General features: G+C 33.5%; 1 protein-coding gene across 1 annotated transcript; it reads right to left on the bottom strand.

Moving 5' to 3' along the window:
- Window positions 1-4,038: 4,038 nt before the first annotated feature.
- Window positions 4,039-9,065, bottom strand: LOC145016591 (caffeoylshikimate esterase-like). The gene is made up of 8 exons (XM_078974858.1): window positions 8,875-9,065; window positions 8,734-8,766; window positions 8,491-8,617; window positions 8,125-8,271; window positions 7,720-7,850; window positions 5,057-5,194; window positions 4,868-4,966; window positions 4,039-4,446 (listed from the first exon to the last, which is right to left on the bottom strand). Exons 1-8 carry the CDS (start codon window positions 8,875-8,877, stop codon window positions 4,153-4,155), a joined length of 972 nt encoding a protein of 323 aa, XP_078830984.1. The 5' UTR covers window positions 8,878-9,065; the 3' UTR covers window positions 4,039-4,152.
- Between the last annotated feature and the right edge of the window lie 12,034 nt (window positions 9,066-21,099).

A 21,099-nucleotide genomic window follows, 5' to 3' on the forward strand; every position in this document is an offset into this window, starting at 1 on the left:
CTCCTTTAGTATTTTGAAAACCAGTTGAAAATCTTTTCCTTGGTTTGAGACTGGATTCACACAGTGTTCCTCAAACTCACTCAAACCAAGGCTCTGATACCAACTTGTAACATCCATAAAATTCAAGAAAATTTAGAACTTTTTCAAGCATTTAAACACCAATACTTATTAAAAAAAATTCAAAATAGTTTCATAACAAAGTATCCCAGAAACAAAATCATAAAAACACGAGAAGGTGAACGATCATGCCTTCGCCTTCGTACAATCATCCGAACTACCTGAAACAAAATCCAAATGTGTAAGCCCGAAGCTTAGTGAGTTCCCCTAAAATACTGATACATAACAAATAGCACATATAATAATAGCATGCAATGGTTCCACAACTCTACATACTGGATTACCCCTAAGCCTACAGTGTGATGCTAGCTTGCCTTTTGGGCCTACGACTCACATATGGCTTGCTCACGAGCCCACAACATATGTCTGGTTTGCTCTCGAGCCTACTGTTTATGACTGGCTTTCCCCCCTCAGTCCTAAGATGGTCTTGCGTTACTGTTTGATTATTTACCTGTTACTATTTGATTATTAGTATGGTCAGACAGATGGTTCTGGAGGAGGCTCATAAGTCTGATTATTAGTATGTGTAGGTAGGGTTGAGGTTGCACTGCTTCGTTCGGTGACCAGCAAACCCTAAAGTATGCCAGATATGAGATGAGGGCTGTGAGAGCATGCCAGCCTCATACTGAGGACTCTTAGGCATTCTAGATGTGAGCTGAGGGCCAAGGAGCATACCAGACTCGTACTGAGGGTTAATCAGTTATATTCCAGTCTTAGGGATGAAGGGGAAAGCCAGTTATAAGATGTGGGCTTGAGAGCAAACCAGATGTATGTTGTAGGCTCAAGAGCAAGCCAGATGTGAGTTGTGGGCCCGAATGGTAAGCCAGTATCACACTGTGGGCTCAGGGGTAATCCAGTCTGTAGAGATGTGGACCCATTACATGATGTTAATATGTGTGTTATTTGTTATGTATCAGTATTTTGGGGGAACTCACTAAGCTTCGGGCTTACAGTTTTGGATTTTGTTTCAGGTACTTCGGATGATCGCAGGAAGGCAAAGGCGTGATCGTGCACCTCCTTGCATTTTTATTATTTTGTTTATGGGATACTCTGATATGAAACTATTTTGAAACATTTTGTAATAAGTACTGGTTTTTGAATGCTTGAAAAAGCTTTAAATTTTCGTCAATTTCATGGATGTTACAATTGAGATTGTTGTCTAGGTAGTTATTTCATTGGAGCTTCCTCGTGAAATCTGATCATGTGAAAGAAAGAGAGTGAAGTATTTTTAGTTCAAGTTATTTATTTTATTTTATTCTAAGTTCTTTTTGGGTCATCTATATCTTTCCATTTGTTTACAATATTTAATCTTTTTATTATTTGAGGGCAAGTAAGGTTCAAGCTTGGAGATATTTGATAGATGTTATTTTATGCATCATTTAGGGTAGTTTTTATTAGAATTTAACATCATATATTGTACATTTGCATGTCATTTCTTTAAATAATGTTCAACTCATGACATTCGTTAGAATTCTCGTATTGTTAGCATTTTTTGTGTCATTTTTAGATATTTTGAATGTAGCGGTATTTTAGGAGCAGCTGGATGCATATTTGGAACCTAAATAAAGTTGGAACTGAAGGGGGATTCTAAGGAATACTTAGAAGGTATTTTTATTCAAGAAACATTCGATCTAATTTATTTTACAAAGATAGATTGCTATAATCTAAAGCCAAAAGGATGTTGCTGACAGCTTTACCCCCTGTTAGTATTTTGACAATATCTCACGACTCATAACTTCGATTGACGAGATTCAAAATATTCCGAAAACTAGACAAAATTTCAGACTACTTTCATGTTTACTTAAACTGAAGAAACGGGAGCAAAATATGCCAAAAATCCAAAAACAAGATCGTATTTTTCACTTCTGTGATCGCATAAATGGGTCGAAGTTTTCCAGGGTCAAATAAAGTCATCTGAGAATAAATTTCAATTTCTGCAATCGTATATATCATATTTGTAATTGCATTTTTGTCCCGCAGCTCCAAATTTTTTTAAAATAACATCATACATCATTTAAGGATAAATCTGGAAAAAAAAATTCAATTTTTGTGATCTCATTTTCTGCCAACTTGTTTCGGATGCTTCTGTCTTGCTTATAAATATGACCCTCATAATCAGATTCGAGGTTCGACGGTTCCAGACGACATATGACACTTCTAAAGACAATTTCTGAAGATTTGAAGACTGTGAGTCATCTCCTACACTTAGTTTAGAAGATTATTCAGTTTGTTTTTCTTTTTAGTAGCTTAGATTCATCTTTAGCCATGCCTGGCTAAAACCCTAATTTTTATTTATGCATTAGACTAAAATTTTCATATGATTAGTTTTCAGATCTGGTTTTTGACTTATGTTTCTATCTAGATTTTTCAGTTTTGAGCTTGATGAAAGTTTGATTTTTTAAGTCTTTTATTTTGATCACCTACCTAGGGTTTTTATCATTCTAGTTAATCAGTTAATAGAATTTGTAATTGTTCTTGTAAACTGATAATAAGTAACAAATATCATATTGGTTCTGTGTTTGAGATTTAACTCTAATATAAACTGTAAAAATCATATATTTATGTTTTTTATCTTGTGAGAAGTATTGGGTATAGTTGAGAATTTTATGTAGATCATAAAGCTACTTTGCTGATTTAATTAAGAGTTTGTTTAATTGAACAATAAAAAGTTATGGTTAATTTAAAAAGCTTGTTTTGGTTAACTAATTAGGCAAAAGAGATTATCCTAGAGCTTGTTAGTTTTTTCCAGTACCAGCTTAGATCGAACGCATTATGAATAACCAGATCCGGCTGGTTGCATGATAAGGAAAGTCGCAGCAGAATTGATATCGTTTTTATTACTGAGTTTTATTTTATTTCATTTATTTTCGCTGCTAATTTTTAGTTTTTATTTTAATTAAAAATCTTCTTTTATAATTTATATTTTATTAACTAGAATGTATCTGATGCAAAAAAACATTGACTGTTAGATTGTGTCCTTGAGAATTTAACCCTATTTTCCTATGCTTTATTATTAGTGCAACTAGCAGTAAAATTTTATTTTTTAATACACCCGCGATAATGTGTTAACAGTGTGATAAAAAACAGAAAGTAAATAATTATACCAAACCAAAAGGTGTTTATTTTATTTGATTCGGATTATTTGGTTTTCTATTAATTCGGTTTTGGTGAACTAAATAATTTTGTATGGTTTCGTTTCGTTAAATTTTTATTATTTTGGTTAAACTAAAATAAATCAAATAAATAATTTAACTATTATATATTTTTATAGTTGATATATCTGAATTAACATTTTATATTTAAATTATAGATTAGTTACTACAAAAGATTTTTATTCTTTAATTCTTAACCATTATAAATTTCTAATTTCTAATTTTTCTTTTATATTTTGTGCTCAAAAGCATCAACAAACAAAATGTCAATTGATCTTAGGTCTTTTCTTTCATTCTTATATACCACTAAAGTTATATTAAACTATGTCAAAACTCTTGCATTCGCATCAGTTGTGGAGAATGCACGATGAATGACCAAATACAATATATTATATATTAGTGTATTTTTATCTTTTGGTAAAAATTTAGTAATGTTTTTTTTATAGTTTAATCTTTATTTTTAAATAAGGAATTTTATTCAGTTTATGTGGTAGATCGAATCAAATAAACAAAAATCGATTAAACCAAATCTTATTTAGTTTAGTTATGGTTAGATTTACGATATAAAAAACCGAAAAAACTGAATTGTTTTAACCAAAATTAAAAATAAAAAAACAACCAAATAACACCGTTATAAACAATCAAATTAATATCTTTTGTCATTGCATATTGTTATTCGAAGACTTCTTACAGAACTTGTTCGTCGCATTAGGACCACATTTCATATCTCATCAATATTGGTATAAATAGTATGTATTGACATGACATAAGAAATAAAAAGAATTATTATAAAAAATAATATCAAACCTTTTTTGTAATAACATGTTTTTGTATACAAATTAGAGCTTGAGAAGGATAAATTTGAAGTATGATATTTTCGTGGTTAATTTAGGACACTTGTTTTGCTTGAGCTATCAAATTCATCATTTGCATGTTTTTGTTCTCTCTCCAATCTAGAGTTACCATTTGAAATTCTCTCATCAATCCAGCCAATAATATCTGCAAATACTGTATCTGTGTTTTCAGGAAACTCTCCATATGTAAGAGCATGCCACATTCCTGGATACAACTTAAATGTCTTTTCGTAGCTAGAAGCTGTTTCGTATAAAAGCTTGCTTACTGATGGATCAGTCACTGTGTCTGCTTCTCCATGACCAACAAAAAATGGAAATGTTACCTGATTCAGTAAAATATGTTACTAAATACTAATAGGATTTGTATATGGTGGTCTTAGTAAAATAAAATATCTCGTAAAATGATATTCTACAAAGGAATTTTAATTTTCTTGTAAATCTTTTAGATCTTGTTCTTTTTTACTTGATAAACACATCACTTAATGTGGTAGCAACATATAAATTGTTTTAATTTAATACAGTAAGAATGTTTTAATAGAAAAACTTATGAAATGAATCATGCTAACTTGTTGCCCGTTTGCCTTCAATCAATATGTATTGAACTATATATCCAAAACATTTTTAAAGATCATTTTATTCAACCAACACTTAAATAAAAAAAAAAGCACTTTCATACTTGATAACAAAAGCACTTTCATACTTGATAATTCTGTATAAAAAGTAGAAATACAACAACTAACATACCTCTTGGAGTCTATTTTCAAGGTCTAAACTAACATTTAGCAGCTCATTGGCGGTCTTTAGACGAAATCGCCCTTTGTAGCATAACGGGTTATTACGAACCTATGTGTCACACAAAGATGCATATAAGTAAATCATAAATGTATAAAACCTTTATAATAAAGCAAATGTACAAAGAAAAAAAATTCATACCTCTTCCCTGATTTTAGGATCTCTAAAAGCAACGTCGATAATATCTTTACCGGGTACAATCTTCCATGTTGGAATTATTTTTGTAAGTTTTGTTAGCACGTTAATTACGAATTGAGGGGGCTTGATGTCGTCTGCAATCTGAGAAATTAAACAAATAAAAAAAAATAGGTATAAAATTTGAAAATTAGGTACTTCTTGTGGTATTAGTTTCAATGTTAAAAATATATCTTGAGCGTTCTTGTTGGTGTGATCATTTTAACCTTAATATATGTTAAATCTGCTTGTTTTTCAAAGGAAAATCTTCAAAAAAAAATTCCTTTCATTTTGGCATCATAATCAATTTAGTTCTTTTATATATATATATATATTCAATTAAGTCTCAATTACCTTCAAGTGCTTGCATTTTTTTTACCCTTTTACATGTTGAATTGGTCACTAACAAAATATAAGGACATTTTGCACATATAATCAAAATATAAGGATTTTTTTTTAAAAAAAAATAATATATTATTTATAATTTTTATAAGAGTACCTTATTATATTAGTATATCCTTAATGTATCTTATTTTATTTCTCTATTATTATCTTACGATGTTCTTTTTAAAATAAACATAAAAATTTAAAAGTAAAAAAGATTATCTTTAGAAAAATATCTTTTTTAAACAAATGATATCAAGGTTATTAAAATCATGATTCTAATCCTAATATCGTATGATCACCTAGGTAAAATGATCCCTGTTAACACAATATATTAAAGTAAGATAATACAATTCGTTACATAGAATAAATATAATTAGATAATATAAAAATTTAATTTTATATATATATATATATATATATATATATATATATATATATATATATAAAAAATTAATCAAAATCCTTATTTTCTATTGGACCGATTTATCATATAAAATAGTCAAAATATAAATAATTATCAATTTTTAAGAATTAACAAACTAAATTAATTATAAGACAATTTTTCAAAAGTTATAGTTAGATTTCAAATCAATAATGAAATTGTTCACAAGTTATGGTTGTTAGATTTCAAATCAATCATGAAATTTTTTCAAAAGTTATAGTAGTACTTTTTAAGATATACTAAAAAAATACATAAAGCGGTATTTTTTTTTAGAAAAAAGTGGTACACAAAGATGAGGTGTAAGATACTTTTTTTTTTTTACACTTTTTTTATTGTTATTATAGAAATCTCATGATTAAAAAGTGGTACTTTTTAAGATATATGTTTAAGGACTTTTATCTTGGATGCCACTCAGTTTACGGAATAAATACAGGAGATAATTAAGAGGATTAAACATGAAATTGACAACTTCAGAACCTTCAAGATGATATTTGACTTTTCACATTTAATACATTCTATTTGACCATGAACTCTTTTCATCATTCATAGTAACGCGCATGTGACATTCTAGTTGACCACAAACATTGAAAAATCGTGCATAAATTATATTATTTTATAAGTAATATCTTAAAAAAATATGTAAAATAAAGTTACATTAAAACGAAATAATGAACTAATTGCAAACTACTAAGAATGATAAACAGTATTATAAATAGTGTCTCTTTCGTGAACCAAATATAGCGTGAGAACATTATATTTAATCAAGAGCATCATCAGTTCTAACTGGTTATTCAATAAAATCTTATCAAAAAATAGAAGGTTATATTTTTAGAAAGTATTAACTGTCTCTTAATATTAATCATGAATTAATAACCATCCTTGATTGTTCATATACCATGCTTCTAATGGTAAACCTATATCATATGTCAAAAATATTATCACTTCACTATTTTATTTTTATTGACTTCTAATTAAATTGTTTCTCCAATGCTTCAACTTTTTTATGACTTTTTTTTTATATCATTTACCTATTTTATCCTTATATATATAAAATATTATATAAAACCCTCCCGTTTAACTAATCCTATTTTAAACACATCATATTTTAATATAACCATTAATTCACATATATATTACTATAATTTATATTTATATATTATATATTTGTTTATCTATAAATTTTAAATAAATAATAAATAAATCAAAGTAAATCAAAGGTAGAAAATAAAATATCTTTAAAGAGAAAGAGGTTGATTGTTTAAACCTTTAAACTAGATTGACCATTTAATGTATATTAAGTGGTCAAAAAAATAAACAAATAAATCATGCATTCCAATTTTGTTTAAGAGGGTGTTTGGATTAGATTTTTAGCTTATTTGTGGTGGGAATAAGCAATAAGCAATAAGCATTAAGCATGGGGAGGAATGCTTATTAAAATTAGTTTATTTAGCCTAATAAGCTGGATTTTATCCAAACACTTAAATTAGTTTATTGTGGGAATAAGCAATAAACACCTTTTTTTTTCCTATCCAAACACCCCTAATTATTTTGAACACTTAAATAAATAGTAATAAGCTATAAAAAAACTCATCATCTTTGGAGATGCTATAATATTAGTTCTAATGTTCTCTTATTATATTTAGTTTACACTTGATTTTATATATATATATATATATATATATATATATATATATATATATATATATATATATATATATATATATATATATATATATATATATATATTTATTGTTGATAGTTGTCATTTTTGAATAAAAAAGATAGAAAAAGTAGCACATACCTTACACATGGGTGCGACCAAGACTCCACCATCCCAATACTCTGGGTTCTTCCTATGTAATCGGAGAACCATTCCCCCTCCCATCGATTCTCCAAGCAATATTCTCATCTTTCTTTTATTTTCTTTCCTTTCTGAAAGAAATAAAAATTACCCATTAATTAACATATTTATTTCAAATATAAATTCAAAATAAAATAATCAGTGAAGTCGGTCAAGATGCACTATTTCTACTCTCATAATCGTATATGTTCATAGGTATCCTATAAAACAAGAAAGCAATTCAAAACCCTTTTTCAACTCAATTTGATTGACTAGGTCAATATCGAAAATTCAATATTTTGAGTTGAATTTAATTAACTAGAAGTCTAGAATTGTTTTAACAAAAAAGATAACATAAGAACTTACCACAAACGCTTGTGAAAAAATCCGAACAATCGTTTACAAGATCATCAAAAGATGGGATATAACCCTGAAGCCCAGAAGATTTCCCATGTCCTTGATTATCAATCCCATAAACTGCAAATCCCGCTTTCACAAGCCTTAAAGCAGCTCCTATTGAGATTTAATTTGAATCCAATTAATATATAGAGGAAAGTAAGTCAAACCTAGTGAATTTCAACTTCAAAATCGATCAACGCATCATCGATTTTGGAACTCATAATGATTGTATTTCGATAGATGCTCACTAAGTTTATTATGGGTATCGATTTTGAAGAATGAAGTAAAAAAAACATATACCATAATATTGATTTAAGAAGAAAGTCAACTGACCTTTCATGGAGACACTGCATTCCATGGCGTAGCCATGATTAAGAAAGATCAAAGCTTTTGGTTCAGTGTCAATAGGAAGCCATCGACACGTAAATATCTGCAATCCTTTCGAATTCACGATATATTCCTGAAAAATATCACAGCAAGATGATTTTAAATTAAATACGTTCTTCAGTTCATGCATGTTCATAAACAAAACCAGGAAACAGAGCACGTTAAAGAATCAAAATTATTGAGTATTACCTCTTCGTATTTGAAATCTGAAGCTTCAGTCGCCTAATGATGATCAAACATCAAAATCCGAAAAAAGAAAAACTCAATTAATCATAAAAAGACAAGAATTTATTGAAACAAAAAATAGGAAATCTATGAACTGAGACGTACCATGGAACAGAGTGTTCTTGAAATCTTTATGAAGATCACAAGCTTTTGATTTTGATTGTTCCTGAGATTATGGAGATAGATAGACAGAAGAAGAAGTTTGTTGCAATGGAATTGGAAAAAGGTTTATAAGAATAAGTAGAGATATTGTAGAATTTGAAAGGATGATGTGTTTGTGGAGTAAGAGACGTGATCTCTGCTTATAACGAGGAGTTGTTCGTGTACAGTTTTTTCTCTTTGTATTTTAGCAAGTGGGATTATCATTATTTATTAATATGTTTACTTTTTATTATTTTATTATGGGTGTGAAAAGGGAAAAATCCATGAAGAATAGGTTGTTTTGCTGTTATCTGAATAAAATCGTTATAGCTAGGTATACATATAGTCATATAAGATAATCAAATATCTATATTAATAATCGCTTTTTTCATATCGATATTCTACTTATTTATTATATACTGATTATTTTTATGATAAATAATTAATAGTTAAAAATGGCAGGTATATCCTCATACATTTGGAACTTCTTCAAAAATCATATTTAAATCTAATTACAAAACCATATTCGTTCAAAACCTCACTCAAAAATCAGTGGACTCAAATTTATTAGGCAATATTAGGCTGCTAATACTGATTATAGGTGTTCTAATTGGTTCATTTTTTGTCGGTTATAATAATTAAAGTTTGTCTAGTATATTAATTAAATTTGGTAGTATTCAATTTGGTAATTAAGTGTTCAATGCTTCAGGAGAAAATAGAAGAAGATGAGAGCAAAAATAGTGAATCAAATTCTACCTAATGATTAGACTATTGAATTAGATGGTTAAAGAACCTGTTTTACCAAAAACTATACCTCTATTAAATACTTTTAATATCTAAAAGTGCATAGCTCAGTATAATAATAGCCATATCGGCGTATAGTTGGAGTATTGGAGTATTTGTATACATATAACAAGAAGTTGTTATGGCTATCGTCATCAACTGAACATATCGGATCACACAACTAAAACAAATAATGAACAACTTAATTGATCCCAAGCTGCTCTTAGCATGGTCTCTGCCTTCTATATAGTAAACAGGCACGGTCTGTGACAGGCCTTTGGCCCAATCCCGACGGTAAAACCTAAAGCTCAATCTTTATAAGAGATTGACAAAATTGCCAAAATGGTCCCTGTGGTTGGCAAATTTATGTGTTTTTGATCCAAAACGAAATGTTGGTACACCACTGGTCCAATTTTAGATACATTGTGTGGTTCTGGTCCCTATGGTTGTATTTTCTTGTGTTTTTGGTCCACATCCCACCTAAAATGACTAATATGCCCCTTAAATAATTATATTTTAATTTCTTTTATTTATTTTCTTATTCTTATAATAAAATGAAAAACAAAAATAAAATAAACCCACCACTCTCACACACACAAACACACACACACTCTCTCTCTCTCTCTCTCTCTCTCTCTCTCTCTCTCTCTCTCTCTCTCTCTCTCTGATCCTCCCGATCAAAAAGAAACCCAACTCGTTCTTGAACGTGTTCTCTACCGGATCAATATTGCAGGCTTCATCGTCCCATGCTTCTCCTTCGCACCACCAATAACCACCCTTCACATCTGTTTCTTCAACGACCATCGTCCCACCGTTACATCTGAACACCTGTAACAAAAAACCCCAAATCTCCACAGTTTTTTATTCTAAAGAAGAAGGAGACGAACATGAAGGGTCGGGGTTTGGAAATTATCTCAAAATATGAAGACAAAGAAGGTGATCAGAGAGGTTGGGTTTTTTCTTGCCCTATATTACCTTGGTTCACCCCACATCTCTAGTTTTTCACAGTTGATCGACGCCTACCTCCCATTTCTTTTTCTTTGTTCTAAATAGAGACGTTAAGTCAAATTTATGGTGGTGATCGGTGGCTAATTTTGGAGGTGATTGGTGGTTATTTTCGTGTGATCAAGAAAGGGGTGGAGGAGTGTTTATGGTAGTGATTGTTGGCTAATTTGGGAGGCTGTTGGATGCGCCGCCACCATCGACCTCATATGTTCCCTTCAATCCACCTTCTTCCACATTGACTATTCGATAAGAAAATCAACATCAAGCCACATTCAACACTCACCTTCTTCTTTAAATACATCGATTTTTTGATTTTTCGGGTCTTTGTGGATGGTGAGAAGTTAGCAGAGCATGACCAAGCTTTTGGTTTGATTTTTCTGGCAAGATCTGGGGGTGGTTTGGTGGTTAGTGGTGAAAGCTTATCAGGTTAAGGAAGGAGAGGTGGGGGTGGGGGAGATAGAGGTGGTTGGCGGTGAATGGTGTTGGGGAATGGAGATAGTGGCAGGAGAGAGATAAAGAAAAATTTTTGGTGTGTTCTTAAGCGAATGGTGGAAAACAACGACGGTGGCAGGCGGATGGTGGTGGTAAATGGCGATGATGGCAGACAAATGGTGGTGGTGAACGTCGTTGGTAGCAGATGGATCTTGGTGGTGAACGATGGTGGGATATGTTGGGAGTTCTTGAGAGGGTGGCATCTGGTGGGTATTCTTGAGAGAGAGAGAGAGAGAGAGAGAGAGAGAGAGAGAGAGACTTTTTGTATCTTTAATTATTTAAAAACATTAAAAAAAATAGAAAATACAAATCTAAAGGGCATAATAGTCATTTTAAGTGTATAGGGACCAAAAACACTAAAAATATCCAAAATTGGACCATTGATGCACCACCAAACTTTTTTGGACCAAAACTGCAGAATTTTGCCAACCACAGGGACCATTTTTGCAATTTTGTCTAAGAGATTTGTCTAGAACATTCATTTTTTTTAGCTTTCTAAGGGTATAAATTCATATTTTACCTACTTTTAAAGTCACTTTCTAGAAAGTGAAGGGGTCACCCGGTGAGCCCCTTCATAATCAACCGGTTTTATTATACATGTCATTAAAAAAAATGCAAACTCATATGTCAATTAAGATGCCACCTAATGTATTGTTAAACGAGCTACGTAACCATTCCTCTAGAAGCTACATCCTTCTACAGTCGCTTTCTTCGGCCCCTTCTATTTTTTTCTACTGTTCCACGCAAAAACTCTCCATTTGGATCTTGCTATGGCCGTGTACATGAAGATAAATCTTTATTTTACTGGTATGTTTAGGAGGTACCTAGTGATCAATTACTCAGATGGAGCGGAGCAGAGGTTTGAGGATGTCGATTTTGCTAGAATGGACAATAACGAATTTGTGTTGTTTCTTCAAAGATTCGCAAACAAGACATGCGTTAATGTGTACTTTTGCATGCCTGATATTGAGTTTCCTGATGGACTGAGGATAATAGCAACTGAAAAAGACTACCAGGAGTTAATTGAAGTAGGGTATGCTTCTGGTTGTGTAATTTCTATGTACATGGATCATCTTGGTATCAATGTCCATCAATGGATTCTTGATGAGCAAGTTGGAGTATGTATTCCCGAGGACAAGTTTTCTACTATAGGTGAAGTAATAGAAGATTTGCATGCTGAGACAGAAGTTGGCATTGAACTAGATGAAGTGCAAGTGCAAGGTAATTTGGACAATAACACTGCAAATCTTTATTGCATTCCAATGAACAAGACCTTGAATGATGTGGTTTTGAACAAGCTCTGCCCCAAGGAGTAGCCAACCCCAGATGATCCACCTCATGAGGATCCATATGCTCAGATGGATAACAACGAGCCAATACTTGATGAGGTAACAACTTTTAATGAAATGTTCATTGGAAAAAGAAAAAGCATGTGTTAGGAATGAGATTTGAAAGTCCTAAACAGTTAAAGCATATGTTGTGTAAATTATGTTGTTGCTAAAGTTTATAAATTGTGCTACAAAAAAAATGACAATATGAGAGTTTTAGTTAAATGTTGTTCAAGGCAGTGCCAGTTTAGACTGTGGTCTTCATAGATAAGTGAAGAAAACTCTTTCCAGGTTAGGTCTCTTATAGATAAGCATAATTGTGCAAGAATTTCAAAATAGGGTCAATTGTTAACTATGCATGGATTGGTATCCATTTCACAACACAACTCTTACAAAAACAAAAATGAGTATGAGACAGTGTAGGAGAGCAAAGAAATATACAATTGAACTAATTGAAGGCACACTAGTTGAGCACTATGTCAAGCTTTGGTCATACGGTGAGGAGATAAGGAGATCCAACCCAGGATCAACAATCGATGTCAACAGTATGCCTGATGGGATGATATATTTTAGTAAGTTTTATATATGTTTTAAGGGGGTGAAGCAAGGTTGGAAAGGAAGTTGTAGAAGAGTAATAAATATGGATGGTTGTTTCTTAGAAGGGTTATGTAGTGGAGAGTTGATATTTGTCGTAGGAAGGATGTTAACAATCATATTTTTCCAATAGCATGGGCAGTTGTTTGTGTGGAAAATATAGAAAATTGGAAATGGTTTTTGGAGAATCTTAAAGATGACCTAGATATGGCAAATGGTTTTGGTTATACCCTGATGTCAAATCAACATAAGGTATGTCACTTACTATACAACTTAATGTAATTTCTTAATGACTTTGTATTATCTTAACAGATGACCTTAAATTGTGTAAGGGTTATTGGAGGCTATGAAGGAGGTATTGCCTACTACTTAACACAGACATTGTGCAAGGCCTATTGTTGCTAACTTCAAGAAAATATTCAGTGATGTATATTATGAGAGCATGTTTTGGAAGGCATGCAAGGCATCCATTGAGCCTTTATTCAATGCAACCATGAAGGAAATCAAACTCCTTAATCCTACAAAATTTAATTACCTTATGGGAAAGAACCCAAAATCATGGTGTAGAGCTTTCTTTCAACAATGCAATTGAAAATGGATTATTTGAGAGATTTAACAATGTCAATAGAGATACAAGAAAAAAAAACAAATAATCATAATGTTAGAAGAAATTAGGTTGTATGTTATGGAGCGGAAATTCAATATGACCATCAAAGGTTGTTCATGGCCTGATTATAAACCATGTCTAGTTATTACAATCTTACCGAATCAGTTGAAAAGAGCTCAAAGGTATTAACTTTAATTTTAAATTTTAATTGATTACTTATACTATATACTAACTTCAATATAATTTAAACAAGTATTGGTAGGTTTTACCAACTGGTTTAAACCAGTTTGAAACAAGAAAATTGGCAAAGTCCTATGTTGTGGATCTAGATAAGAAGACATGTTCATATATGAGTGTGGCAACTAAATGGGTATGGTTGTGTGCATTTAGTTTCAACTATCTCATACAAAAATAAAGATGCTAGGAGTTATGTGGATCTAATGTACTATAGAGCATTTTACAGGAACAGTTACAAGTATCTAGTGCATGGGATGAATGGTAGTAATATGTGGCCAGCTACTGAATTCATATAACCTTTGTCACCATTAAAGAGAAAAATTCTAGGTAAACCTAAAGTTAATAGAAGAAAGGATGTAAGTGAAAGGGGTGCAAGTCACATTGTGTCAAAGGTTGGGAAAAAAATTGTGTGTAGTGTATACAAGCAAGTAGGACATAACAAGGTTACATGTTGTTAAGCTAAAAATTCAACAAAACTCAAGGTAAAGAAAAGGAAGAGAACGGATGGTAAAGATGATAAGAGAGTGCATGCAAGAGCTCTCTTTATTACACATATAAATACAAATGAGGTTTTGGACATTTGTTTACTTAGGGTTTTAGATCTAGTTTATTTGGGGAATCTTAATAAATAAAGTTTGAGGCCTGATCCATTTAGACATCATTTAGATCCAGATCTAGAAGTTGGAGGCTTAGATTTAATGGATTTACTCGAAAACGCTTGCTGAATCTGGAAAGACGTGTCACGTCTTTTGCTGGGCGCCAGAGTACATCTGAGTTTTCCTAATGTGCATTTGAATTGTTCGAAACCCGACTATGTTGTCTTGTAGTGGGCGTTAGGCACCCAAAATGGGATGCGGGGTGCCTTTTGACGAGGATTTTAACTTTTGACCTTTTGATCGTGTCTAACTTTAGGTCAAACTTTAGGGTTTTGGTTGTGGACTAAGGTTTGACCTTTATCTAATGTCTAGGAGGTTCATGAGACCGGCTTTACATTTATTGGCATGAAATTGTGATTTTTGGGTTTTTGCAATTTGAGTTATAGGTGGTTCATGAAATTGGCTTTTACATTTATTGGAATGCAATTGTGATTTCCGAGTTTCTGCAATTTGAGTTTTCTCACTATACTGCAGTGTGAGTTTTCTCACTATACTTCAAGTCGCAGTATATGTCCTTGTATGATTAGAAGGTAAAGGTGTTGTAGTATGTTAACTACGCGAGTAGGATAGTATAGTCTATTGTATGTGGATCACTTATTTGGGATTGTCTTAATATTGGTAAATCATTGAGCGAATGTCCTAAGGGTCATGAGTAATTTAAGTTGAACAGCCTAAGAACTCTTTATCTGGCCTTATTGCATGGTTCTTGTCTAATATATTGCTCTAAGGTAGGAACATATTTTCGATTAGATAAACTCTCTTAAATGCAAATGCTTATGTATTTTAGTTTAAGTGAACTAGGAATTTGTAGGATTTCTAGACTTAAACTTAGTATGCTAAGTAAAGATTGTGGATTAAGTGTCTGTTGCATTTTAGACATGAAAACTAGTTTATTTTAGGAAAGTTGCCAAAAATTCCTTTATGTGCTAAATATTATATATTGCATATATGAGATTATTTGTTCAGATCTACGGTTTGTTACCAACTAGATTTGGAGACCTTATCTGTTTAGGATTCTAAGCGTAGGATTACGGCATTAGAACTAGCATGTAAACGTTTTTTAGTAATAAGGATGATTTTAATATCTATTGTGAATGAGGATCTAAATTCACCTTTTTCGGTGTATAGATAAAAATGGTAAGAACCAGAAGTGGCATTGGAAGCGCATATGAAAACAGGAATCAACCACATGTGATTAAGCGAGTACCTGTAGCAGCAGCACCACCAGAGCTAATGATAATGGATGGGGTGCAAGCCATGATTCGGGCTATGTTAGCTGAACAAAGGGAAGAAATGCAACAAATTTTGCATGATAATAGGGACGAACCTATCATGCCCATTGAGGAACCTAAATTGATTCCCGATCAATCGGATGAAGGGAACAATAGTCGCATTGTGAGTCAAGTTAGGACTCAAGGAGAACGAACGAATGACCCAGAAAGGGGAAACAACAAGGATGGGCGAATGTATAAGAATTTATTGGGCACCAAGCTGCCAAGTCTTTCTGGAAGCCCAAAGCCTGTTAAGATTATGAATTGCATCTTCGAAATGGAGATGGTATTTGAAAGTTGCGACTGTAGCAACGAATAGAAGACTGTATTTGCAGTTAGACAACTGAAGACCGGAGTCTTGAGCTGGTGGAAGTTGTTGGCAGATACTATGCCACGAGGAGAAGCCCTGAAAATGTCATGGGAGGAGTTCTTGGAACAATTAAGGGTGCACTACTGTTCAGAGATAGATCTGATTGATTTGAACAATGAGTTCCAAAACTTGAAAATGGGAAGAATGAGCGTAGATGACTATACTACTGCATTCACTGAGAAAATGAAGTTATTCCCATACCTAGTGCCAACGGAACTCTCCAATATCAAGAGGTTTGCTAATGGACTGCATGCCGACTTTGGCCTTATAGTCAAGATGGCAACCACTCTGAAAACAGTTGTTCGAGCAGCTAAGAATATGGAGGCCTAGTAGAAGGAAAAGGGTCTGGAAAGGATAGAGGTTGGTGAAAAGAGGAAGTTCGATGGACCTTCGGGTTATAACAAGAAAAACAAGTTCTCAAAGTTTAGTTTGAGAGGAGGAGGAGGCGAAGCGAAATGGTGCGATAAAGGTAAGAAGAAGCATCATGGAGAATGTGAGGTAGTGGCCACATGTTTTAAATGTGGAAAGCCAGGGCACTATGCCAACGAATGCACCCTCACCAAGAAAGTTTGATATGGTTGTAGTGGGTCACATCTCGAGGGATTGTCCGAAAAAGAAGGAGGCAACAAAACCAAACATTCTGCCAAAGCCGAAGGTGAGAGCATTCCAGATGACACTGGAAGCTGCTAAAGATGAAGCTGATGTCGCTTTATGTACCTTTCTCGTAAACAAATTGCATACCCAAATTGTATTTGATTATGGAGCCAACTACTCCTTTATTTCACATGAATTTGGTAGAAATCTAGCTTTGCCTGTCGATAGACTAGATAATGCTTTATTAGTCAAAGTTGCTAACAACAAGTTTGTATCTGTTAGCCATCGTATGAAAAACATCTTAATTGACTTGAATGGGAAAAAGTTCCACGAGGAATTATTTCCTATCAAACTAAATGGTTTTGACATCGTGCTGGGCATGGATTGGCTTAGCACCAATGACACCGAGATATTGTGCAAGAAGAAGATTGTAAAAGTAAACTCACCTGGGAAAGAGTCATTTATGGTGTACGGGGACAAACGCAGGGTAAATTCTGGAATCATTTCACTAATGAAAGCTAGAAAGTGTTTGGCCAAAGGATGTACATCATATTTGGCATTTGTGATCGATGCTAAGAAGGAGCAAAAGGAGATGCAGAGCATTCCTGTCGTGGGTGATTATCTGGAAGTATTTCCCAAAGATCTTCCCAAATTATCACCTAATAGACAAGTGGAGTTAGAATAGACTTGTTGCCAAGGACGACACCAATAGCAAAGGCACCTTACCAACTAACACCGACAGAGATGAAGGAGATAATGATGCAACTTCAGGAGTTATTGGACAAAGGTTTCATTAGACCTAGTTCATCACCCTGGGGAGCTCCGGTGTTATTCGTGAAGAAGAAAGATGGGAGTATAAGGATGTGCATCGATTACAGAGAGCTAAACAAGGAAACAATAAAGCATAGATATCCGTTGCCAAGGATTGTTGACCTGTTCGATCAACTTCAAGGCTCAAGTTATTTTTCAAATATTGATCTGAGGTCAGGATATCATTAGCTGAATGTGAAAGAGCAGGATATAGAGAAGACTGCATTCAAAACGCAATATGGACACTACGAGTTTTTGGTTATGTCGTTTGGACTAACCAACGCTCCAACAGCCTTCATGGATTTAATGAACAGAGTTTGTAATCCGTTCCTTAATAAATATGTGAAAGTGTTCATAGATGACAATTTTATTTACTCGAAAAGCCAAGAGGAGCATGGTAGAAACTTGCGAGAAGTGTTGGAAGTCTTGAAGAAGGAGAAGTTGTATGCTAAGTTCTACAAATGTGATTTTTGGATTTGAGAAGTCTAATTCTTGGGTTACGTGGTCAACCAAGAAGGGATAATGGTTGATCCAGCAAAGATTGAAGCTGTAATGAAGTGGGAACAACCGAAAAGTCCCACGGAGATCCGAAGCTTTCTGGGATTAGCCGGATATTACCGAAGATTTATCCAAGTCTTTTCTTCAATCGCTACTCCATTAACAGCTTTGACCCACAAAGGAGTTGCTTGTGCATGGATTGATAAGCACAAAGAAGCGTTCGAGCTGCTAAAGAAGAAGCTATGTGAGGCACTGATTTTATCTCTACCCGATGGAGTTGAAGACTTCGTTGTTTATAGTGATGTGTTTGGGGTTGGTTTGGGTTGTGTTTTGACCCAAAGTGTGACATCCCCATTTTTACGGCCAGAAAAGACCGATTTGTTTATGCTTTGTTTTATAAAATCAGAGTAATCTTTTAAAGAAAATGGTTGCGGAATTTGTTCCCAAAACAAGATAAGATAATAATGTATCAAAACATTTCTCAAAGAGAATGTATTTTCATTTAATAATAAAACCTCGGGATGTTATGTTCCGATACAGACATATAAGCATAAACAGAACTTACATTTAATTACACAATTGATTTATATCTCCTTTATATCTCTCTGTGAAGTATGTCTTCCTATTAATACCTGTGATACAAAGAAAACTAAGTGGGTCAGGCTTGGGAGCCTGGTGAGCATATAGGGTTTTCATCCCACAATGTTATATCATATATTTATAAATATAGAACATTCAAACTTGTACAATTTCACCATATAAAGGCAACTCTTATCCCAGCCCATCGATCCTCACAACGACACGATCTAAACTCTCGTATCTAAACTTTTCCTCTTTACCTGATCCCTACTCATGGATCTAAAACTAATCTTTGTCACCTGATCCATACTCACGGATCTAAAACTACCTGATCCATACTCACGGATCTAAAACTAACCTCCTGATCTGATCCATACTCCCGGATCAATAATTGTACCCAATCCATACTCCCGGAATAAGGACAATTAACTATACCTTAATCCTAATCTGATCCATACTCCCGGATCAATAATTGTACCCAATCCATACTCCCGGACTAGGGACAATTAACTTAGTCTTAATCCATACTCCCAGACTAATAATAAGTTTTATCTTTTTACCTGATCCATACTCCCGGATCTAAAACTAACCTCTTGGTCTAATCCATACTCGCTGAATAACTAGATCAACAACAACAACATCGGGGCCTCTCATCTGTTTATCACACATCAACTATCTACCCATGTTCTACCCAACATATTAGTAGATAAAAATATATATTTTTATTCATAGTTTAAAACCTGTATAACATTCTCATTCAATACCTATTCCACATAACAGATGAGGCGTACCCACATAACACGTATTTCATAAAGAATAAATCATATCTATGAGATAGAAGAAAGTGAATATACATTCATGCATATAACAACAAAATATACACATAACACGTATTTTATATTAAATACTTAATAATTATGCGTTAGAAGAAAGTAACCACACACTCACTTGATAAGAAGATGATCGGACAGCACTACGACTTGTAGAAGTAGAATTCTTCGGCGGATCTGGAAGATCTTTACAAAAACCGGGCTCCTCGCGGGCAGAGCTTCGGCTCGGGAATCGCACTTCTCGGGATATTCGGGGCCTCGGGACTTGCTTCGGGGCTCGGGAATGATATCAGGGCTTCGGGATATTTCTTGCACGAAAAACGATGCAAAAACGCGAGAAAACGGGAAGAAATGAGCAAAGAAGTCGGTTGCCCTCGACACCCTTTTATAGGGGGCTAGAACACGAATTACGCTGGGCGTAATTCTAAATTATGCTGGGCGTAACGGGGATAAGAACGCTGACTCCCCCCCTTCCGGATAATATCGAATTTATATTTAAATTAAATATCAAAAATATTTAATAAACTTCAAAAATTCATATCTTCCTCATACGAACTCCGTTTTCAACGTTCTTTATATCCCCGCATAGGTGAGACTACGCTCTACAACTTTCGTTTAGACAACGTCGGCTAACTTTGACTTTATTTTTATTATTTATTTTTAGTAGGTCAGGACAGGAAAACTTCGTTATAAAATCATAACTTCTTTATCCGACGTCCATTTTCGCCTATCTTTTTATCATTTTACTCCTATTAACGAGACCTTTGATTCTCATTTAGATTGTTTCGGCTAAAAACCGCTCGATCTCAAATCGAGTATTCGGGCTGCATACCGCTAAGTCGAAACCTAGAAAAATCATAACTTCCTCATACGAAGTCAGATTTGGACGTTATTTTTATGCACGCTCATGGTTTAACGTATTATATGACTTTCATTTAGATTGCTAAGGCTAAATATCGCTCTAACGTAAATTCACTTTTTACGTCGCGCTGTGTTGTGTCGGTTCTGTCGCGAAACTTCGACAAGTCATAACTTCTTCGTTATAACTCGGATTTCGACGTTCTTTATATGCACGGAAACCTTGTAACATATACTACAACTTAATTAAGATTATTCCTTAAAATTAATCTTCCATCAAAAAAGTCATTTTTGACGCTTAACATCTCTAATTGACTAACTAGCCCGGATCTACGGGCGTTACACAAAGAGATAAGGTGATCGCATATGCGTCTCGACAGCTGAAGGAGCATGAAAAGAACTACCCGACTCATGACTTGGGGTTGGCAGCGGTAGTTTTCACTCTGAAGATATGGAGGCATTACCTTTATAGCACGAAGTGCAAACTTTTCACTGATCATAAGAGTCTCCAATACCTCTTTAGTCAGAAAGAATTGAATATGAGGCAGCGACGCAGGCTATAGTTACTTATGGACTACGACTATGAGATACTTTACCATCCCGGTAAAGCAAACGTTGTCGCTGATGCTCTCTGTTGGAAAGTTAATCTTGAAAGAAAAACGCCAAGAGCGTTGAGA

The sequence above is a fragment of the Lactuca saligna genome, chromosome 9 (assembly GCF_052625555.1).
Source record: "Lactuca saligna cultivar CGN05327 chromosome 9, ASM5262555v1, whole genome shotgun sequence".
Classification (NCBI taxonomy): Eukaryota; Viridiplantae; Streptophyta; class Magnoliopsida; order Asterales; family Asteraceae; genus Lactuca; species Lactuca saligna.